Below are 24,442 nucleotides of genomic sequence, written 5' to 3'. Positions count from 1 at the left end.
TATTTTTTTTTTTTTTTACTTTTATCATCCCATAGGCGTTGATGACCAGAGGGTTTTACGCCTTTAAGCAAAAATCAACAACAACAACCTTCTAATGTTAAAAATACATGAGCCCCTAACTACACGAATATCATAATTATGATAGTTGACCGTGGATGACTTATAGAAGATGGTTGGGGTGCGGTCAAAATAAAACACAAATATTTATATTTGTATATTATATTTATATATATTTTTGTTTTATTTTGACCGCACCCCCAACCATCTCGTACACGAATCACTTATAGGTGAGACCATAACACGAAAATGCGTCAGTGGCAGACACAGAAATTAGAGGGGGAAGGTTAGCCTGTAGTAGGTTAATTCCATGTAAATAAAAGAAAATCTCGATCTAAATCAGTATAAATAACATTGATTTTTAAATACCATTTATTTTCCAATTACAGATGTAACGACACACTTGCAACCGCGATCCACATCGGTCATAGGAAGACGTTTATGTTAATAAATTTGTTAAATTTAAAACAAGATCAGATAATATATTGGTAACCAAGCTGTATGGCGACATGGAGGATTTGAGGAGTACCGCTGAATTGATTTCGTCATTCCCGGACTTGGCCATAAAGAAGAAGACCAGACAATAAATTATTATCTTTTTTCAATGCATATACAATTGTGTCATTCTGTAATCATCAAATTATTATACGGGTGATTATAAAAACCAATTTATTTTCTAAATCAAAATTTTGGCTAATCATCTTCAATAATTCCTCAAACTTTGGAGAGGCTTCCTGGGATCAAATCTATTATTTCCTGAGATTTAAAGGTCGCGGCTAACTAATAAACAATGATTCGGTGCTGATAATGAGAATTTTTGATGCGAGATAGTGAAAATTTGAAGTATGAGAGCTTGCTTACCCTAGTTACTAAGGTGAATCTTAAAAAACAACAGCAAGTATTAATTGGCCTTTAAATAAAAGCAAAACCATGAAATTATTAATAAAAACATAATATTTCCAAAAAACAATTGCAGGGCGGTAATGAGAATCATACATACACTTACCTGAAAATTACCATTTTGCTTTGAAAGCTGATCAGTGACAGTTTCTCAGTGGCAGCCACAGTTTCTCATATACATTTATCATTTTGTTTTCATGAAATTTCCTTCTGGAGATTCACAAATAGAAAATATCAATAGATGCCCAGTAATGTTTGATTTTCAAGAAATAAACTTTCGAATAAGTTACTGATTTACCGACTACATTTAAAATAATTAAATCTTAAATCAGCGTACAATGATTTTTTTTAAAAAAATTTTATATGGTTTTACCATACAAAGAACGTATATCGAGTTCACAAAGGAGAAGTTTTAACCAAAACTGATATCGTTACAGACGGTGTTTATTGACAACCGGGGGGCTAGAGACAAATTATTAATTAAAACTAAAAATAAAATAAATTTAGTTGAAGTAAATGAATCTTTTTTGTGGATATAAAAATAGCTGAGAGGTACACAATAAAAACACTATAATAGGTATTTTTTGAGAATCGCCCATATATAATGTCAATAAAACTAATGCTCAGAGTTATCGTGGACGAGCCCAAATAAATTCACTAATAGAAGACCTCTCAACGTAAATATTTACTGTTATGGAAGGATATATTAGGCCAAATCATAAGTAACTTCCGATGCAGTTAAGTAGAATCTATTGTTCGCATCCACCCGCTATGGGCTACCATTATAACAGTGATTTTTGCACTATTTAGAAGTCATATAAAATACTTCATTTAGTCTTTTATCAACTGTTTAGTGTGGTACTCGTTACGTTTAACTGGTTTTTTTTTTAACCTCTGCAATGGAGGGTTTTTGAATGGAAAAACCTTCAATTCTGAAGAGGAAGCTGTCGAAAACGTCTTACAGTCCAAACCAACCACATTTTACTAGGAAATTATTGATAAACTGCCAGGAAGATGGGAGAAGGTTATAGATAATAGTGGTGAATACATAATAAATTAATATTATTTTGTTATTTTATGAGCAGATATTAACTACCCTCGATTCAAAGACAATGAAAATGCCAGTTGTGTTTATAGGTAACAGATATTATTTTTCCATCTTCTAGGGAGAGGAAAGGATAAAGGAGCGCCCAGAGGTGATTGAACAGAAAAGTTATATGATAGTCTCGTCTCTTTCAATTTCTGAAATGGCTAGTTTGTCGTGAAGTTGAGGAAAGCAACAAACTTTTAATTTCAATGTACTTAATTGTTCTAGAAACAATATTGTGAAGAAGGTTTGAACACAAGTTGGGAAAAAATTGAATATAGTAAGGATAGAGCTATGTTTATTTCTATTTTTTACATGAAAATTTTAACACATAATTAATGAATTTTTAAAAACAAAAAATATGATTTTTTTTATAATGATTATATTCATAATTTACTAATAAAAACTAAACTAAACAGTGAATAATACCATAAAAAAAATAAGACCCAATTTCAGCGAATGCATAACACTTGTCGAATCGTGGAGTACATTTTCTTAACATTTTTCTTCTTATAATTCGTTATTTGTTCTATCCCGACCAATTCTTCCATATTATTTTCATTTGCCATCTCATTTGATTTTAACTCCGATCAGCAAGTATGCACAAGTCATAGAAGTATTGCTATCAATTCATTATTTTGTTTGTAAACTACCACATGTTACTAAAAATAATAAATATTGTTGGTTATCCTTAGTTTTGTAAAATAAATCCTTATTCAAGAAAAATCATTCTTTTATAACCATTGATTTTAGAAAACTCAACTAATGATGCATAATGAATCACTTTTTAACGACTGGTAATTTCAATCCATCCAAATGATGAGAGAGCAGAGAAAGCATGGAAGCACTGGTTTATAACATTTATTATCAGCTGAAGTATGTGAAGCTTACAAAATAAAAGTAATGACCAGCTTTGTTTCTTCACAAGTATATGAATTAATTTGTGAATCCCATACATGTAAAGATGCAATTCCTATTTTAAAGAATATTTATGTAAAAATTAGTAAATGAAATTTTTGCTTGACCAAAGAACTCCCCATCAGAAACCTTGTGAAACTGTAGACAATTATATTGCAGTTCTCAATTGTCTTAGGAGAGACTGAATTTTTAATTGTATCTGATAAGGTAAAGTTGAGAAATAAAGTGACCATTTTATATATTTGTCAACAACCTAACATTTGGCAGGGTATGATGTTATTAGGAAGTTGCAAACCCCTAACCCTAGCCCAGTCAGAAGCCTCCTAATTGTACAGCAACTACCACTTTGAATCCTATTTATTTGGAGTTACTAATCCAACTACTAATGAATCCAGTTCTGAGCCTTATCTATCTGCTGCTGTCCTTAAGAAGAGCTAAACTCGGAGAGTTACTGTCAGCTGTTGGATGATTTTAAAAAACAGCACACCATGAAAAGAGATTGATGATCAATAGGAAGGGCATGCTTTATGATTATGCCTGACCAAATACTGCTTAGGGGACTTGTCAGAAACTCACAGAACTATGCTAAAAATGGATAGAACTTTTCAGTAGACCTACTGGTATTGGTACTGGTAATGGTGGGGGGAACAAGTCCGGCAAGTGGGCCTATTGGCCCTTTTTGCCATCCCCAAGACAAACCAGTGGAATGACTTTATGTATCTTATTCCTCTATATCGAACCTATATCGTCTTTCAAATGAAATTCAAAAGAGACTCCCAATCTATAGAGGAAGCCTCATTTCCTTTAATTCTATCAGAGCCTAATAGCCTGTATCTTAATGACACATACCTACCACAATCTGCTATGTAATGTAAGGCAGGCTCTGGGGCCTGTCCGCATAAGCAGCATGTTTGATCATGAACTACTCCACATATCTTAAGATGTCTTTTAAGTCTGTCAGGACTCCTATTAATAATCGGAGTTTGTTTCTGTTAAGGCCTAGCAGCCACTTAGTTTTAGAAGTAGAGGATTTAGTTATTAAAATCTTGGCCTGTTTCAGCCCTTTACAGTCCCTCCACTCCTTACCGGCTTTCTTCCATATCCAATCAAGAACTACTTTTCTCTGATGACTTTTAGAGATGCCTAGGAATGGTTCTGGTCCTATAGGAGGGTACTCAGCCCCGTTTCTAGCAAGCTGATCAGCTTTTTCATTACCTGTGATTCCCTTGTGACCTGGGACCCACACAAGTTGAAGCTTCTTTAAGCACGCTAGTGATTCTAAGGCTTGTTTACACTCTCTTACCAAATTAGAGGTGACTCTAGGTGGCTCCAAGGGTTGAAGGGCAGACAGACTGTCTGAAAAGATGGTGATGCCAGTCCTTTCACAGCTAGTGACTTCGGAGCATAAATCTCCTGACAAGATGGAAAACACTTCTACCTGAAAGACAGTCGAGTAGACCTAATAATTACTAAATTTAGTCCAGTCCATTTAGGCTCACAAATTGAAAAATGAAGCAACCCAGTGACAATGGATGGATTTAAAAAAATATTTTTTGTTTACATTAAGAAGTAAAACGTTTACCAATTAAAAGTTTCCACTTTTGTGTTGTTTTTTATAAACTCCCATCAAAATTACATTTTTTTAGGATACTGAAAAAGCTGACATATTTTCTTTGAGTAAAGAATTTAATTGTACTTAGACTGTACAACAAGAACTTTAAAGCTAGGTATTCATCTATTTCACGTGCGCACAACACCGAAAGTTCATATTATTTAATAAAAAACCTAAAATTATCCCTCTTTTTTCATTCAGCTTGCAATACCTTTAAAACTTTATTCCTCATAAAAGCAATTATTGAATCTGCTTTAAAGTAAAATGAAATTCCAAAAAATTGAACCGTAACAGAATTCCTCATGTTCAATATGTATTAGAGATACAGTTTTTCCTAAACAAAGGGTTTTGCCCAAATACTGAAGCCTCAACATTTTGAGAATTATCATGAACCTATCAATATCAGTTTGTTAAAAAAGAGACTGTCCATACTACAGACGTTTCTTTTTGTGTGAAAAACTGCTATGGACCCAACCAAGTGTGGTAATCAAACCCATTACACTGTTATTGCAGATCTACCGTGTGTATTTAAAAGGATTTTAATAATAATTATTATTTTTTAAAAGTAAAATATCAATATTAATTATTTACCTTAAGATTAATTTTAATCAACTGCAATATTTGTTAATTACTGTTGTTATTAGAATGTTAACCAAAGGATGTTGGATCTAAAAATGATTTCTTCTGTATTTTTTTTTTAATTAAAGTTCATAATATCATTACATAAATAATACTTAGATTATATTGTTCCAAAAATTATAAATATCCTTAAAATCTTGAAATTTTTTTATGTTGAATCCATCATTTCCTATCTCTAAATAAGTTTTGTCATCAAATGTCTTCCATTGAGGTAGCGTGCTACCAGGTGACCTGAAATAAATAATAAATATTTTACGACTATTTATAAATAGTTCACGAGTTTTCTTCCTCGAAAAATATTTCTATGTATTAATTAATGCATATACAGATTTTTTAACCAAATATAAACTTATTTTATAAAAGTTTTGTTGTCAATTAGAGCTTTCCCTTTTAGATGTTTTCATGTAACCTTATTTATTTTTTGTTCCAATAATTTGTGTTTAGTACATATTATTATTTTAGTGTTCGTCAAGACTTTTTTTATGCTTGGTTAGATTCAAGGTAGAAGAACTTTTAGTTTGATTTAAAATATGGTACCAGTTTGTTAACTTTTTTTTAAAAAAAAAAAAAAAGCATACAACATAATTTTCTAAGATTTTTATGTTATTTATCTATTATATAGTTATCTAAGATTTTGTGTAGAAAATGTTTACTTTTCTTGAAAACCCTGGACTGAGTTTGATTTTTCTTTCATAGAATATATAGTAAGGGAAAGGTGATCATGAGATATTTCCAACTAGAGTTTTTGGTGGAAATACATTTTCATGTCCCCTGAGTCCAAATAACCAAGTCTCTCAAAATGATCTGAGTGTGTGTTATCAGCCTAGCTCAAAAACAATAAGTTGTACGAAACTGAAATTTCATATTTAGAGCGGGTATATGCCTGAGATGTGACAACAACTTTGTCAATAAAATTGACTGTCACGAAGTACCATTTAATAGAATCGATGTTTCACATTTTTTGATTTTCTCGAAAACAACTCTAGTGATTTTGGTTAAAAATGGCATGTCAATGAACAACTGAATGGTATTTAATACAATGTAGGTCTTGTCATCATTGAAATGATACAACAGAGCTTAAATGATGAATTTTTACAAAATCTTCCTTTTAAGTACTTTTAACTTTGTTTATTTGAAAAAAATAAAAAATTCTCATTTTTAGAAATAATAAATACAAAATATTAAAGTATTTCATGAATAAATAAAGAAAAAATATTGAGATCTGAGACTGCCCAATCTTTCCCAATTGCATTATAGCTTTGTTATCTTTAGTTAAACTATTGTATTATTGGCAGGAACAAAATTTATATTTGTCATTTACACTGAGAAACACAAAAATATGAATTTTTATACTAATAGAAAAATAAAAATTTTTGTTTATAATTTTTGCTTTTCCTGGTCTTTAATTTTTTGAAAATAACAAAAATAGACATAACATGTGCCATTAAGGAGATGAGATAGAAATATAATACTAGTAAAATACAATATCAGGTTTGTACCATTCAGCAATTTATTATTTGGCCAAAATCTGAGAGCTGACTTTGAAAAAAACAAAATTTAAAAATTATAAAAGTTTTGTAGGAATAAAATATTGAAAGTTTAACTTAAAACTTAGGAAGCATACCCAGCTTTCAAAACATTTTCAATAGAACCCACTCTAAAGTGTTCTTGAGAAGTTGATTTAAGGATATTTGTTTTAATAATTAGAAAAATATCAAATATATTAATAATAGCTATTTATAATTTTCATTAATTGTATTATGTCTTCTATTGTTTCATTAGTTTGAATAAATAAATATATGCTAATTTTAAACTTTTTCTAATCAATTAGTTTTTCTGAATTTTTACATCAATAGCATCACATAATGCCTAACCAATGAGAATCTATATAGTTTCAAATTCTGCATGAAGATGAATTCTTATTTTAACTTTAACAATCTTACTATTGAGATAAATTTCTAACAAGAATATAATAAATGAGTAAAAACTTACTGTTCCTTAGCAAATGTTACCCAGATTTTTATTAGTTTTTGGGAAACCTGAATATCTTTAGGCCCAGGCCATCCTTCTGGTTTAAACTTATTAGGCATGTAAAATAAATATGGAAAATCATCATGATGACTGACACCTGTGAACATTTGAATAATATAAATGATGTCCTGTGATTGTGATCAATCATTCACAGTTATTGCTTTATAACTGCAAAGTAATACACATTAAGTGCCGATTTCTAACCTGTGATATTGAGATCTTTATTCAACAGCACTTCATAATATGAAGGACCTCCTAGGTAATCAAATATGTAAAAATATTTTGGTCCATTATGTTCTTTTAATGCTTCTAAGGTTGGAAATAAGAAAAAAGCTTCAGTACCAAACTAAAAAAAAAAAAAGAAGAATGACAGCAAGATGGACCAATTGATATATTATGAATCTTCACTAATGATAATAATATTTGTATATATTTTCCAAACCTTCCTTCCAGCTAATATTAAATTTGGTTCTTTGGTAGTGAATCTGTCATAAATCCTTTCTACGACATTTAACTGATTTTGTAAGCGTAAGTTGTCTCTAATTTGAGACTTAAAATATTTTATGTACTCATCTTCAGAGAAAGTTCGATTATTCAAATTAAACTCAATAGCTGAAACAAATAGAAAATGGTTTTAGTTTGCTTATTGTAAATATATTAATTTCCAAATTATTTAAAAATATAGTTTAGTATATTTCCTAATATGTTAGAGATTATACAAGACAGTAATAATTAGTAAATATTTGTCTGAGGAAATTTCAGGTATAACATAAACAAGGATGAATAATCAATTATTCATGATTGGCGCGATAGCCATAGCGATAGTTTTGGGTTCCCAGAAGGACCCGGGCATCCATATATACAGCATCCAACCATCTCATGTTTGGCCTTCCCACTCTTCTCTTTCCACATAGCTGCTCAGATAGGACCTTATTTGGGATGTCATTGCCACGCATCCTCACCACATGACCTGCCTATCGGAGTCTACCCGACCCTATAAACTTGACATCATTGTCTCTGTACAAGGCCGATAGCTCTGCGTTCTGCCTTCTTCTCCATACATTGCCCTCTCTAACAGGTCCAAATATTCTTCTCTAAATGGACCTCTCGAAGACCAAGAGTCTTGCTTCATCAGCTTTAACAAAGATCCAAGCCTTCGTTCTGATCGGGCAATAATGTCGAAATCGTTGGCATACCCTAATAACTGGATAGTGCTGTTAAATATAGTGGCATAGAGTTGAATACCTGACTTGCGAACAGCCTTTCCCCCTGCAAAATTAAAAAGGAGACATGCGAGAGCGTCGCCTTGTCTCATGCCACAATTAGTGTCTAATAATAATTAATGTCTAGAATAATCAATTATACATGCTGAAAAGGAGTTTGAGTACCACAATTCAATCTATATATTGTTATCTTGAAGATTTACTTCCTCTCTACTCCCAATCAATGTAATCTTATCTAATCTGTGAAATATTGATAAAGTATAAGTATTAAATATAAAGATCATCATACGCCCAGTAAACAGCATTCCTTCATCTGCAGTCGTTCCAGTGATCCAAGGGAAATCAGTTTTTTGAGGAGGCCAAGAAGTTATTATTGCATGATCTGATATTGGTTCTATAACTGGTGTAGGCCTAGCACCTTTCTCCTGACAAAATAGTAATTTAAGTAAAATTAAAATATCAATGATAAAACAAATTATTCTTGAAAATATTTTATATTACATTAGGGGAAATTAAAGATATATCTGAGACTTCTTCTACACTTTTATGCTGCAGACAAGAAAGAATTTCATCCTTTGGACATCCAAGTGCCTCTACTATTTTTAAATTTGCTGCTCGGGCTTCTCCAGGCCTGGTGAGTGCCCATGCTGCAGCGCCACCTACTCCGCTTTGAGAAATACAACCCTTTATCAGGCCTATAGATAAAAGAAAAAAATATATAGTGGCTTTGTTTTCTAGTTAATTTATGTTTTTCTTAATTACTAATTTTTTCCTAACAGTTTGGTGATGAAACACATACAATAAAGTATGCTTCCAGACATAGAATTTTATACAGGTTTAATTTAAGAACAAAAATTTACCAAACAGATTTAATATCAACTACTGACAAAAAATTTTTTTAATGCAAATCCCCCTCCCCTTCCCAGATCATTAATGAAACCAATCAAGCAGGTTTAGTCCCTTTCTTTTTTACTATTTTGTTAATATAAAAGAGCCTAATTTGTGAATTGCTTACTTAATTTTTTAAGTTTACTTATTTCTTTTTAACATTTTACATTCATGCAACACTATAATAAACAGAAAGGAAACAAAAGGAATAGTATTTCCTCCAAGAAAAAAATGTCATTGAACGAAATGAAAAAAATGTAAACAAATGAGTTTACTGTGTTTACTGGTCTTCTCAAGGCAACTTGATCAAAAATTAAAGAAAATTTGACTAAATGCATTTTGTTTCTGGAAAAAAATAATTTTTCCATAAATAACAAACTTCAAAGCTCTATTACACAATCAAAGAAAAAACATACCTCTAATCATTTCAGGCTTAAATTTCATATAAAAAAATAATTTATCATTCTGGTGTTAAATGAACTTTGTTGAAAAATAGACAAAATGTACATAATTAACAATGGTTGTAATTATATTTTATTTTAGAATATAATGGAATCCTATTTGTTCATTGTCAGAACATTGTTTTAGAAAAAATATTTCCAAGTTTAGTCCAAAAATGTGCTACCAAAACCTCTAATCAATCTATCTGATTCCCTCCTCTTAAAAACAAATAAATAAATAATAAATTTTTTTAAATTAAAATTTTCTTCCGAAAATTAATAAATTTGGTTACTAAAATTCTACTTGGTGTTTAGTTATTTCATTGAGAAATAATATAAATTAGAAGTTTAAGCTGAACTTCTATCCCATTTATTTTTACTTTCACTAACTTAAACATAGAATAAATAGTTGGGGAGAGTATTGCGATCTGCCGAACTTTGAATCTGGATTTTCGATAGAAATACATGTTTTGAGTTACCATGAGACAAACTAACCAAGTCAACCAAAATGGTCTGTATGTGAATGTGGGAACACTCAAAAATAAGTAATTTAAGTCCTAAAAACTTAAATTACATATTTAATGTGGGTATATGCCTAGGACAAAGTAGAACCCTTTTCGCTAAAATCGTCTGACCGGAAGTGCCACTTCATATATTTTCTTTTTTCTCAAAAAAACTCTAACCATGTTGATTAAACTCGAGAAGCAATAAGCAACTAAATGGTATCTAATACTTGATTGGTCTTATTCCCATTGAAATTGTCTAAGAGGGCTTAAATGATGAACTTTTAAAAAATCTTCCTCTAAAGTACCTTTAATTTTTTTCATTTGATATAAATAACCAATTTCTCATTGTTGACAGCACAGAATAATGGAATAGTACAGAGTATTAAAAAAAATGTATGAATAAATAAAGGAGAAAAGTGGAAAAATATGGACAGGTTCAGATCTGAAAAAACCAGGCTGATCTTTCCGATTGCAAGAGTATGTTTACAACTTTGTTATACTGTTTTATTCTTGGCAGGAAAAAAAATAATATTTGTTATTTCCATCTCAAGAACTCTAAAAATGTATTTTTATTGGAACAGAAATATAAAAATCACAGTTGTGTGATCTTTTTATAATCAAAAAGTATCTTTCTTTTTTTTATTTCAACGATTTCTATGGTGTTTATGTTAGGCACTTCACTCTTTTCTTCCCTAAATTCAATAATTATCTATTAAAACATTTACCTTCATTGATTTATTACCTTTATTATTGGCTAAAATTTCTCACATATATAGAAAAATACATCTTATTGAATACTTTTGAGAACTTATGATTCGGAAAAGACATTTCCCAATGAAGAAAATACATTCGTTTGCAACATTGAAAATGGCTTTTGGTTGTTAAATATTTTTATTTTTCCTTATTCTCCCTACCCCCACCCCAATCTATTCCAGCCAGAAAGGGAAGGTCAGGATTCATTCCATAGGTTTACCACAAAATAAATTCCTAACCACCCAGGCTCCTTTCTGACATGAGGTAATGATGCCTTGGAACTCTGAGCCACCTCGCCCCATTTTCCTTATACCTGATACCTGATAGCCTTGGAGCTGAGCAGAGGTAGTGAGCAGAAGCACCACCAGCGCTGTTACCAAAGATAGTCACCAGATCTGGATTTCCACCAAAAGCTCTAATTTCTTTTCTGACCCAGTCTAATGCAAGTGCCTGATCTTTCAGACCCATGTTACCTGGAATTATTTCATCCTCCAAACTAAGAAAACCTAAAAATTAAGGTAAATCAAATTAAACATGAAATATGTTTATTAAAACTACATCTAAATACTAATATATCAATCCCATTTTGCTAACTTGGAAAAGGTACCAACCGATAGGTTACTCTACAAAAACCCTCTCCTTGGCCTAATGTAAACATTATAATGCTTTGTTAAACTTAGAGGTGGTATACCATAAGGATAAAGTAAATTACCAACTCTTTATTGCCCTACTTGTACTCAGAGATGAAACTAAATCACATTTTCATCAAAAAAGTATTTTACTCCTGTAGAATATCATAATTAAGGATGTGAGAAATGGCTAGCCTCTTTAAATCTTTTAGTGTCCACTAAAATCATGACAGCATGGCAACCAATTACCAATAGTTAGCTTGTTACTATTTTTATTATTTACATGGCAAATATCCTTATGCATTACAATTGCCAAGTTACAAACAATATTTCTGTGATAAAGAAAAAATAAGTAGATGTATTAGCAACTTAAAAGCACTTATTAAAAATTTATCCATTAAAAAAAATAATAAATAAGATAAAATTGTTATTATAGTGATATGATCAATACCTAATCTATCAAGACGATAATTTGGTATGACTAGGACAACATCCTCATCCATGAAATACTGGCTGGATTCAGCTGGCCCTGCATCTCCTACTTTAAAACCACCTCCGTAGATGTAAATCATAACTGGCAGAGATGAATTTTTTGTCTGAAACAATGGAGAGATTAAACGATTTTGCAACTAACATGAAAATATAATAAAAAATTTCTCTTCATGAATACCTTTGGAGTATAAACATTAAGATATAGGCAATCCTCCTGTCCTTTGGCCACAGATTTAGCATAGTCCCATTGATAGCATATAGGACTTGCTTTAGTTGCATCCAGTAACCCACTCCAATTGTTTGCTGGTAATGGAGGCTAAACATTAATATTTTTAAAAAAGGTTATATTTCAAAAACTCCCTTCTTTATTCACAAGAAATATTTAAAAAATTGAGTTAAAATAATTCCATCATTATATTCAAATATATTTAATTTTCTTTTTAAAAATAAGAAAATGATGAATTTTATACAAATATCATCAATCAAACTAATAAAAAAATACACTTAATTTTTTTTATTTTAATAACTACCATGTATCTGAACCAGAATCTGAGTGCACTATTGTACACCTTTGAAAAATGTCTTCAGAAATCACTGGTTTTAACTAAATCTAAAGTCAGATATGTTATATTATATTAAATATTACACTGTGATCATATGTAAAATAAAATCTTACATGGTTATCACTAAAATCTTATTTATATAATTGAGAGATATAGAAATATTTGGTTAAAGAGGATGTAATTGTTGGTAATAATCAATATCTTATAAGTTGATAAGGTGCTTAAAAAGTTTGGCCTATAATAAAAACAATTAGTATAATTAGTGGAGGTTTTAATTACCTCACACATAGAAATTAACAAAAAAGCAAAAATGAGTCATTATGGTTCATAAAAGTAAAAATGATATTAACAATTTTTTTTTAAGGGCATCTGTTAAAGGACTAATAATACTTAAATAACTTAGCAGACTTATTTATAGTAATCAAAATTATGTTGATAAACCTTTTTAAATATTTATGTTTAGTTTAGTAATATAATTTTTATGATTGCATTAACTTTTATTTTTTCAAAACAAAATTCTACAATATTTCTTCCATGAATTTCAAATTAAATAAAAAATAAAATATTTAATTAAAAATATTAACAAAAAAATAAAGAATTTTGAATTACTTTTAACTTTTATTTATGAAATTTTTTATAGCTAAATAGCGCCCATATTCAAAATATTTTACTCACCATAAACCTGAGATTACCCACAGGTGGCTGTGCATAAGGTATGCTGTTGAAGGCAAAGTACTTCCTGCCATTTCTTGAGTTCAGGACACGTCCTCTGAGCCTGCCCTGGGATATGGTCAAATCAGGGCCACTGAGGACCAGAGGAATAAAAAGAGACAAGAGGTACAGGAGTCGCATGGCAGATCTCAAGATGCTCACTCTATGTTACACTACTACCATCATATCAAAAAAAATATTATATCACATAATTAAGATATAAAATATCTTTAATTTCAAATGAGATGAGATAATCTGACATCTTGACCTCAATACAAGGACACTTTATCATCTTGTTGGTTCATTTTATGTTATTTATTTATTCTAATTTTATTAGGTTGTTCCATATGCATTGTTATTTTAATTATACTTGTTTCAAAAAATTTAAATAAATTTTATTAATGATTTTTATGATTTGTTAGTAATCCATCCTTCCACATCCTGTGATATTTAAAGTTTAGACTGTTTTCTGAGCTTTGTCACCATCACATAATTTATGTGTCCTAAATTTTATTATATTTCTACTTTCTTATGTGAGAAGTATGCATGGAAGTAATTTGAACATCATTAAAATACAAGCCTCAAACCTAACTTGAGTCACTCATACAGAACCATAATGAAATTTCCCCATTAGTGCTGCTTTGAAGGTGTTGGAACTGTCTATTTAGAAAAAATATCAGTTTTAGATATGTTTAAAAATTGCAAAAATGTTGAATTAATTTTGGGATCTCCTAAAATCCTCAATAATTTTATGCATATATATATACATCTATATATATTTACAAATACATGACAAAAACATAAATAGCACCTAGTCAAATTGTTTTCAAACTAAAATTGTAGATCTGTATCAAACTTGATTCTACACTTGTCAGTAGAAAGAGCTACTTAACATGTACACATTTTTATTTAAATAACAACTAAATTACAAAAATGTTTTTAATAGTAGAAAATACAATAAGATATGAATTTTCAGCCAAATTGCACTGGAAAAAGCTATAAACCACAGCTAAAAATTTTGGACATAAATTTGTTAAACAATATTGGTCCCCATTATATAACTCTTATTTATCTCTTTTCAGTAAGAATATTAATTAACTATAACTAAGAAACTTACAGGTTTCAATTTTTACACTGAATATAAAAGTGATGAATGATTGATAGAAAAAATAAAAGGTGAATTTAAAAACTATTTAACATGACTAAAATGGTTTACAACTTGTACAGCATTGTTGTTAACACTGGGTTAAGACCTCACATAAGACCTAAAATGGCAGCAAAGCCTAGTTCTCTCCTTAGTCTAAGTGCTGCTTCAAAACATTTTTTCTTTTTAAAGGATGGTAAATTGGCAAAATAAAATTATTATTTACTTTTTTGTTTATTTTCTAATATTAGCTTCAGGTTTGAGTACCTGAAAAAAATATCTTAGCAGTAATTAAGTTCTGAAAAAGTAAGTGAGAGGCATTGGAGCAAGGGCTACTGAGTGGCATGTTTCAGAATGTTATGGATTTAATTCCCACCAGGGTCTGTCAGTATTTGCTTTGTGGCAATCCTGAAAAATGACATTGACATTCCCATTCTGTGGCTGTATAGGTCTTCGATGAAAGACAAGACAAAAAAATAAAAATGAAATGACAAAGAGCTGTAATTAAAGAGCTTAGGGGCCACTGGTGGTTTGTAAATATTAGCCATTCTTGATACTAATAGCTTGTTTGCACAATACATTATTCTACTTAATGCTTGGTGGAGTAGGGTAAGTATACTGTTGACTATTAGATAGATTATGATGCTTTAGATGTCAATGAGTGTTCCTGAGTGTGGCAGAAAGAGGTTATTGGAAAATACCTTTTGGATACAATGTTATGCAGATATAGATAGGCCTTTCTTAGACCAGTAATATAAGATAAAAAAATATTTATGTCTTTTTTTCCTTTTTATACATTCCCTTATTTTATTTATTTATTTTTTTGTGTAGTAACTTTAATTTTTTAACGTACGAATTAATTGCACATTTAGCAATTAGTTGTCAAATTTTCTACTATTGACTTTTATTACAAGAGCCGGGAAGAAAAAAAGATAGTTATCTCCCCCCAATTTTTGATTACTTTAATGAAAACCAGGTATAATTACTAGTCAAAATTGATGAGTCTGCCAAGTATAGGTAGGGAGGAATAAAAAATGGCAGCTTTTTCAAAACCTTAAAAAAACACTAATTTTTCATTCGTAGCTCTATATCTTAAAAAGTAGGAACAACACAAAGAAGAGTAAATTAGCTGAAATATAAGCGTTAAAAGAGCTATTTACGTCCAATAGTTCTCGAGATATAGCTTTTTAAAAAGCAATATTTCTTAAAAATGTACTGAAAGATAAGTAATTAGTTAATTTATTTTGAGAATATTATGTCTCAGGAACTATGTGACGTACAGATGTCAATTAGCACTATTGTACTATTTGTAGATGTGGACGCAAGACATTGTATAGATTATAAATAAATTATTCCATGTAAGTTAATGTAGTCACCTTACCTGGAGGCAGAATGTAGTCCAACTGAGTGCGGACAAGGTTGTACTGATTGAAAGCATAAATTTCAGCAAATATATAAAGAATGATTTGTTGGGGAAAACCTTGATTCGTGGAACCAGTGGGTTTTTCCTCAGGTCTTTGTACTTTCTTTCCTCTCTGTGACCTATCTTGCTGCCAATTCTCTTCAAACAGGTTTGTATGCATCCATTATATTAATTAATCTATAATCGTTTCATAAAATTTCTCAAAGTTTTAATTTCATTCGAGCTCTATGGGCCATTCTCTAACGAATGTCACTTAGCTGTATTCATGGAAGCTAAGTAAAAGGTCATTGTCATCCTTTTTAACGTCTCAAACAGGATTGATTGAGCCTTAGACTTTGAGCAATCAGAGGTTTATAAACAATTAGGTATAAAAAGTTTAAAAAATGTTCTTGGGAAAAGTTTGAGCGAGCAACTGCCTGAAATGCATTCTATCGACAGAAAGGTCCAGGTCGCTACTATACTTGAAATGGCGGCACAACTGACAAAAAAAAAGATCTATCTTGTTTTTGACCTCATATATATTGTACCGTAATCTAGAATTTAATATTTGACAAACATACAAGCTTCGGGGCAGTCTGTAAAATTCCAGTAGAGGAAGTAACCTCAATCTTTGGAGTACGTCCAATTCCAAACGAATTCAAACTTTTTGTTTTCAGATGTGCCATAATGTATTAAGCACAGCAGTGATGTGTAGAATTATGTGATTGTGCAGATTTACCCTCTGAATCAAGAGATTAATAAGATATCTCAGCAATTAATAACACTCTGAAATGATACAGTTTGAACTAATTTAAAACGTTTGGTTCTTGATTATGTTTAGATAAGGATGCTAAAAAGTGAGTAATGTGTCTTTTAAAGGAGTAAGCATATTCAAAGTGGTCGAGGAAAAAATTATTGGCCAACCCGCGTATTCCTTGATATTCTAACAATTCAAAAATATAAAAAATATTTTTCATTTTTATTGTATTTGGTTTACAAACCGCGGCAATCTAGCGTGATGCAATTATTGGACGAAAGTAAGGGATAAGTAGGTCTATGACTAGTTTTAGATTAGTGACACTTCCTAAGACCATAACTATCCCCTCAGAATTATTAATTTGACAAAAATTAAAATTTAAGAAAAAATAAAATAAAATCCTCTTTTAAATAACCGAAAATTTGTTTTTTACTAATTATCAAATTTGTAAATAAATGAAATTCTAAAACAAATGGACCCTCATAAATTGCTAATTATATAAATCGAGTCAACATTAGTTGAATTTTTTTTGGAAGGGTTTCAATGTATTTTTTTTTTGCGAACATTTCAATAATAAGGATACTTCTTCTAAATTTCACGATTTTTTAAATTCATTTATTTATCATTGTTTTTTGTGGTGCCTCCTGAGAACTATCACTACTAGATCGGAAATTGAAATATGAAATACAGCTTCATTTGTAGCAGTACTCTGTTTTTTACAGCAATGCTGTTCACCACATCTTCGGCAATTTTTATGTTGCTTCTTGCAATGTAATTTTATAAGCCACTTCGGTAAGTTATCTAATTGATAAGATGTGGTGCTAAATGTGTTCAACACTATGACATAGAATTGTATTAACAGTAACTAGTAATGGACACTAAGAATATGAAGAAGGTCAGGGTTGCGGTCAATAAGGAACAAAACTATTTTGTTCCTTATTGACCGCAACCCTGGCTAGGCTATCTTCTTCATATTTTCAATTATACGGTCAACTATTTATATGCATATGATACTAAGAATAATGTTATAATATATCTGGCATTGGATTCAAATGCAAAATTATACTAAATAATTTTTATAATGAAATAATTAATTTTAAAAAGTACAATATTAATTAAATTAAATAAAAAAAAAATTAATAATTAGCCGTCTTTGGTATGTCCACGATCAAACAAAACTCGAGCCTGAATCATTGTTGAATTTGGTTTTAGGCATCCATATCGGTCCTCTTTCATTTTTTCAAGTTGGTAGGACATTTATCTAAAATAAGGATCCATTTATAAAGAGTTGATGTACCAAAGCAATATTGTTCCTTTATTCTATAATGAACTGATATTCTCAAATCTAGTGAATTAACATTTAAAATGTAACATTTATATGTGGAAGTAGTGTGGCTCAACGTTTTGCAGTCTTACACGCCAACCATGGATAACAATTTTTACTCTATTTCAATGACACAGTTATTGATAATAACTTTTGATAGTTTTAAATCATTTAATTCAGCATATTTCGGATAATTTAAGAAATTTATTTTGATTAATACTCGCATAAGGGTCAACAAAATCTTACTCCATCTGTTGTATTTTTGACAGGCCACGATATTCTTAACGTCTTCATTTTCATAGCTCAACTTCATTGGCCCAAATGAAAAAAAAGTAACAAATTTTCATTATCTGCGTTTTCAGATATAGTGTAAAATTTTTGCTTATACGGCCTGAGGCCCACGCTTCCATCGAGTTTCCACTTACTAAATAGAGTGTTCTTATCTTGTCCTGTAACTGTCAAATTGATCATCAAATGTTCCTTCCTGAAAGATGCTTATCCAATGTGCCGTATGACATAAATTTGTTGATGATTGAACATTTTGTGAGTTTGTTTTGTCAAATACCATAAAAACTGCTACTCTTACAATGATAAAGGTTATAAACTATTTTATAGTAAATTTAACTAGCTTTAATTTGAGTGCTGGCTAACATGTGTACTTTCAACGGTTTCTGAAATAAAGTTTTTCATAAATCAAACTTATTGTCCGAACAACTATAAATCAATTTATTTTAGCAAATATCATGAAAACTACTATTCCGAAGAAGGTAAAGGTCATAAACTTCTTTATAGCACAATCATTTAGCTTTAATTTGAGTGCTAATAGACATTTGTACGTCGAATGGTTATTGAGATATAGACTTCTCAAAATAGATTCACTAACTACTGATATTTCAGTACATTTTTATGAAAATGTTGCTTTTAAAAGGCTCTCGAGAATAATTGGACGTAAATAGCTCTATTATTGTTCATATTTCAGAAAATTTACTCTTCTTTAAATAATGTTCTTTTAGATTTTCTAGTGTTGTTGGTAGTTTTTAGTCAAATAGTTTTTGAAATACAGATTTCTCAACATAAATTAACTATTGATTTTTCAGTTCATTCTTCACGAAATGTGGAAATTTAAAAAGTTTATAAAAATCTCGCAAACTATTGAACGTAAATAGTTCTATTAGGGCTCATATTTTAACAAATTTACTCTACTTTAAATGATGTCTGCCCTCTTAGGATTTCTGATGTCGGTAATTAAAAAATATGAAAATTTTTTTTCAATGTTCACATTCTCCGAATGAAATTTTTTTTTTAATGTTTTGAAACAGTCGCCATTTTTTATTTCCCCAACATATACTTCGTAGACTCATCAATTTTGACTAGTAATTATACATATTTTTCATTAAAGTAATAAAAAATTCAGGTTAAACAACTGTCTTTTTTTCTCCTCTTGGGCTCTTGTACTACTAGAATGCACCGTGTAGAAGACATAGGTGAAACAAAAAAAATGACATTATTTACTTTATTAAATTAATTACCTAATTAGTGAGAGTTTTAGAACCACCAGAAATGCGTATTTATGTTAAGTGTGACAGAAAATATTTTTTTAAATTATTTCCAAATGGATGTTCTGTGAGATGGATTTCTTGTGTCGGGCTCCTGTGATATAAGATGATCTAAGAAATGGTTCATTATTGCCTAAAAAGTTCCAGTGCTTTTTTCGCTATAGTAAACTTTTTAACCCTACTTAGAATGGAATCTATAGGGTGTTTTTTTAAGCCCGATAGAACTTGAAATTGTAAAAAATAACACAAAAAATTAAATTGTAATCAAAATTTTTTTTTTATTCGAAAGATCAATACGTGACATTAACATTTGAAAATGATTTCGGGCATATGGGCACCGCGGCTCTTCTTGACGAAGCGCATTCTGTAAAATTGTGTTCAGCGATGAGGCGCATTTTTGGCTTAACGGGTTTGTTAATAAGCAAAATTGCCGCATATGGTCGTGCGATTTGACACCTCTCGATTATTTCCTGTGGGGCTACGTGAAGTCACTGGTTTATGCTGATAAACCAGCAACAATTGACGCCTTGGAGGCCAGCATTGTTCGTGTTATTCGTGACATACGGCCAGCAGTGCTCGAAAAAGTGGCCCAAAATTGGACGTCCAGAATGCGCTTCGTCAAGAACAGCCGCGGTGCCCATATGCCCGAAATCATTTTAAAATGTTAATGTCACGTATTGATCTTTCGAATAAAAAAAAAATTTTGATTACAATTTAATTTTTTGTGTTATTTTTTACAATTTCAAGTTCTATCGGGCTTAAAAAAACACCCATTACAAGTTTAAATTTGCTGTGAAGCTATGTGCCATGGAGACCTTTTTTGTGCTGATTTGTAACTGGTTCTATATCTGGAGATATAATTGCTGGAAAATTGGAATAACTTAAAAATCATTATAATAAGGTAGAATATGCTAACTATAATGCAGTTATTATTATTGCAGTTAGTATAATCCAATGTCGGGTGATTTCGAAAAACATGCTTACAAATTCTCAAAATGTCTAAAAATTTAACCAAAAATGGCCACAAGTTGGAAACTTGATGCAAAAAAAAATGTTTAAATAACCAAAACATCAAGGAATGCACTTAAGAAGTATGATTTTTTTTTTTTTTTACTCAGTCTATCAACGAGTGCTAGATCTTGATAAGGAATGACCCAAAGACCGTCCTTTAATGGTTACGTCAGATCAGGTTTAACGATAAAATAATTAACATTGGTTATAACTAGAGAATTTATTGGACCACATAGACGTAATTATAATAAAGCAAAAAAACTTATGATCTCCTTCATGATAATAATCCTTTATGTGAATGTTGTCGGATTGTGAGGCAAAGATATAACTGGTAACATGCATTTTCGCCTCCAAATCCCCCAAGTTTGTTATGCTTCATATTTTTACTTCCATTTATGGCATTATTATAATTTAAATAATATTAATATGATTTAAAATTATTTAATTTCAAAAAATAAATGAATCACTTTTCTTATATAATTATTTCACTTTCAATATTTTTATTCAGACTATTAAAAGTAATTTTACCCTGCAAATAAGAGTTTATTATCCCTAGGAATAAGAATTCTAATTTTGTTTTAAGTTGACTGTTTATATTTTACTTATTTTGAGGTTAACTACCTTAGACAGTTTGATATATTTTTTTATTAACGCATATTGGGAGGATTGGAGCTTAAGCACCATATTCATCTCTAATAAACAATTTCGTAATAAACTATTTATAATACATTGCTGCAATATTTAATTAAAATTTATTTATAGATACAATATATTTGTCATGCAGATTGTCAATAAAGAATCATAGCTTTAATTTTTTTCTAGACATATTGATTTTAATATCCATCGTCTGTTTCCAGTAAAATTTTTTTCAAATTAAAATTATTTATACAGTCTAGCTTATCACAATTTTTGTATATTCTGATTTACAATATGGCCAAGTTAATTATGGTTGGAGAGTTATCCTCAACTCAACACCGAATACTAAGTTCAAGAGCCTGTGTACGAATATCCAGAGCAATCTATATTTCTATCGATGTATTATTAAAATGCTAAATAGAGATGTATTTGGTGCTGGGCCCCAAAAGCTGTTCAAACAATATTTTTTAGTAAAAAACTATGTAGAAATAAAACGAATAAATTATTTATTATTAAAAGAAAATTTATTCAAAATAACAAATAATAAAAAAATAATACGAATAAATTATTAAAAAAACAAAGATATTTTACTTGCCCCTCTGCGGGACGTAAGTCTGTCTAAATTGTTTCAATATTCTGATTATACAAATTTATTTTGTTTGAACCGGCAAAGTGACATATTTTTCTTTTTTTAAATAGAAATTTGTTTTCTAGAACTTTGGAGATGCTAAAAAATTATTTGACTTTCTTTTCTCAATAGTAATTTATTTCGGCCTTTTGTATGGGAAGTAATGGGTATTTGTCATTTTTAATATATTTAAACTCATTTAATACAGATAGAAATATTTATTTGTTATGATGCATTGATTTATTATTATTCCACAATGCCATAATAGGAGCACAAGATTGAAATAGTTTAGCCTGGCTGACCTAGCATAGAGGGATGAAATATTTTATTATAAATAAATAAAGTTATTAATTGTTTTTCGCACTCCAAATAACCCGCAATACAAAATTTCATAGAAGTCGAAAAATAATTTTTTTTTTTACCCAAACATTTTGTATTAGATGTTTTTTTTTTTTAGATAAGACCCAAAAATTGCAATAACTTTACAAGACTCCACTGATTCACCCAAAATTCAGGAGAGACTCAGGACCGTCTCAACTGCACGAAAAGACGCCAGATATAAAATTAAACGTTTGTGAACTTTTTCTCAATTTGAAACTGCTATGTCTCCCTTATAAAATCTAAAATATAATTATATATAGTTTGGGAGAGCGGAAATACTACCGGGCTACAACTTGGTTAATGATGGTCCCTACTATAAAACCAAAAAAGGTAAGATATCCTTAGTTTTGAGAAAATCGAGGAAAAACAAATAAAAAGCTAGTGTTGGAAAATCGTCCCACCTGAATAAGGAGTTAAATGGAAATATCTCCTAACTTATAAACAGATAATATTTAACAAAGATTTCAGCTAACTTTTACTTTATGAGTTGGAAGGATTTCCAGAAAGTTTCACATATTATTAATGCAGTAATAGGGTTTAATAGAAACATAAGAAATGATTTCAATACTGACAAAAATGTTTAATGGCTATATGCCATTAAAAGTAATTAATAGGTACTACGAGAGATTTGGAATCAAATAATGTAAAAACTCAAGGAGGGTTTGGAACATTACTTTAGAGTAGATTTTGGAAAGAAAAACATTTTTCAACAACGTATTGAAGTCATTTTGCTAATTTTTAGGCAATTATTATCACCACCACCAGGTTTGGAGACTAAGAAAATAAACTCAATATTGAAAAAAGGAGGTGGGTAAATATATTATTAGCAGGAATATATTACCTCCATGTAGCTTACCAATTCAATGTAAAACAAATAATATATTACATATATATTTTTATTATCTTGTTAGAGACTGTTAGTTTTATTAACAATAACAAAATTATCCAAATAGTGTCAAACTTCTTTATTAAAACATGTTACATGTTCGACGTTTCGGCCATAATCATTGACAATATTAATTTTAGTTTCACTGCCTCACATTGATTGATAAAACTTTGCAAGCTATTATGCCCAAGTCAATTTAACATAATGATAATAATTTTTGACAAAAGTATTTGTCACTATAAAATTTATTGATGAATTCAATTCTTTACATTTTTTGTATTTTAAGATCAATACCTTATCACAACACTATCATACAAGGTAAATTGTCCCATTGTCAGAAATTTTATAATTACATAATTATTTTTTTCTTTAGACAATTATCTCAAATGATGGAGTTCTAGTCAGTGAGAAGTGGAAACTCATTTTTTATGTACCATAGTTTCAGTTTTTTTTTTTCGTTTCTGTGTGTGGTACCTTAATAATCTTATTAATAAGCTGAAGTGGAAAAAAGTGTCGGACTTTTCATCGTAACAACTTTAAACATGGTGACTGCACATAGATTTAGATAAGTGTGAAAAAATTGTTCAAAAACACTTATTATACAAAAATATACTATAATTTACTAGTCGTCTCTATCTGCATTGCAAAGATGGATTTACACAGGAGATAACAGTGCTATTTACAGGTGATACTGACATAGGCGTACCCATAGCTACCATCTACCATCACGTACCATCAGCTACATAGCTACCATCCCCCACTAGCAGTGAAGAAAAATATAAATTAAAAAAAATTAAATTTTTTTTCAAGAACATACTAATTGTAATAACTAGTAATATCTATAATTTTCTTAAAATTTTGAAATGTCATAACCTGATTGACTATGAATTGCCCCCCTAATTTAGATCCTGGATACGTCCTTGGATACTAACATTTTGATGACTACTACTTAAATCGGCTATCGTTGCTATTTAGAATAAACAATGTTATCAATATTTGATTTGATTTGCATTGAATCGTTGAAAATGTTACTTGATGACATTTCGTTATTGGTTCTAGTAACATGTAGATACACCAAGCTGTTATTAACATTTTTATTAGAAAATTAAGAAAATTAATAACATTTCCCTATTGACCGGTGTAAACAGTAAATAAGAAAATGCTAATAACACGTAGAATAATAATTTATTTAAATTTTATTCAAAGTTTTATGTACTCAAGACCGATCATTTTAATTGAAAGCATGGCTCTGTAAATATATATATATA

At 30.0% G+C, this 24,442-nt stretch overlaps 2 protein-coding genes and 1 long non-coding RNA gene across 6 annotated transcripts in view; 1 reads left to right on the top strand and 2 right to left on the bottom strand.

Moving 5' to 3' along the window:
- The window catches only part of LOC106678633 (U8 snoRNA-decapping enzyme), a 16,558-nt gene extending 13,946 nt beyond the window's left edge, over positions 1-2,612 (bottom strand). The window contains exon 1 of one of the 2 annotated variants that reach the window (XM_014417261.2): positions 2,474-2,612. In XM_014417261.2, coding sequence (XP_014272747.1) covers positions 2,474-2,509 — 36 coding nt within the window. In that variant the 5' untranslated portion in view covers positions 2,510-2,612. Of the gene's footprint in view, positions 1-88; positions 209-2,473 lie in introns of those variants that run through there. The other variant, XM_024358683.2, reaches the window with a different exon arrangement.
- On the top strand, positions 1,778-2,911 carry LOC106678634 (uncharacterized). Its single transcript, XR_010845129.1, has 3 exons — positions 1,778-1,997; positions 2,124-2,324; positions 2,798-2,911. It is a non-coding gene; the product is annotated as an uncharacterized lncRNA (long non-coding RNA).
- On the bottom strand, positions 2,472-16,001 carry LOC106678632 (carboxylic ester hydrolase). 3 transcript variants are annotated; one of them, XR_010845127.1, is made up of 12 exons: positions 15,975-16,001; positions 13,414-13,625; positions 12,354-12,491; positions 12,135-12,279; positions 11,375-11,560; positions 8,969-9,162; positions 8,757-8,892; positions 7,687-7,856; positions 7,449-7,590; positions 7,206-7,341; positions 5,166-5,444; positions 2,472-4,400 (listed from the first exon to the last, which is right to left on the bottom strand). XR_010845127.1 is itself a non-coding variant. In XM_067053407.1 (11 exons), the coding sequence occupies exons 2-11, from the start codon at positions 13,588-13,590 to the stop codon at positions 5,309-5,311; spliced, it is 1,560 nt and encodes a 519-aa protein (XP_066909508.1). In that variant the 5' UTR covers positions 13,591-13,625; positions 15,975-16,001; the 3' UTR covers positions 2,472-5,308. The 3 variants fall into 3 exon arrangements, 1 of the variants encoding a protein (XP_066909508.1); XR_010845128.1 differs by having other exon boundaries at positions 2,472-2,706; XM_067053407.1 differs by having other exon boundaries at positions 2,472-5,444.
- Positions 16,002-24,442: the final 8,441 nt, after the last annotated feature.

The sequence above is a fragment of the Halyomorpha halys genome, unplaced genomic scaffold (assembly GCF_000696795.3).
Source record: "Halyomorpha halys isolate HHAL.00 unplaced genomic scaffold, Hhal_1.1 Scaffold151.1, whole genome shotgun sequence".
Classification (NCBI taxonomy): Eukaryota; Metazoa; Arthropoda; class Insecta; order Hemiptera; family Pentatomidae; genus Halyomorpha; species Halyomorpha halys.
Note: the sequence above shows the minus strand (reverse complement) of the source record. Positions and strands in the feature narration are given on the sequence as shown.

Coding starts and splice junctions, on each gene's coding strand:
- LOC106678632 (XM_067053407.1), bottom strand. CDS start 13,590: ATGCGACTCCTGTACCTCTTGTCTCTTTTTATTCCTCTGGTCCTCAGT. Junction 7,591..7,686: donor TAATATTAGCTGGAAGGAAG/GTTTGGAAAATA, acceptor TTTTTTTTTTAG/TTTGGTACTGAAGCTTTTTT. Junction 5,445..7,205: donor GTAACATTTGCTAAGGAACA/GTAAGTTTTTAC, acceptor TATTTATTTCAG/GTCACCTGGTAGCACGCTAC.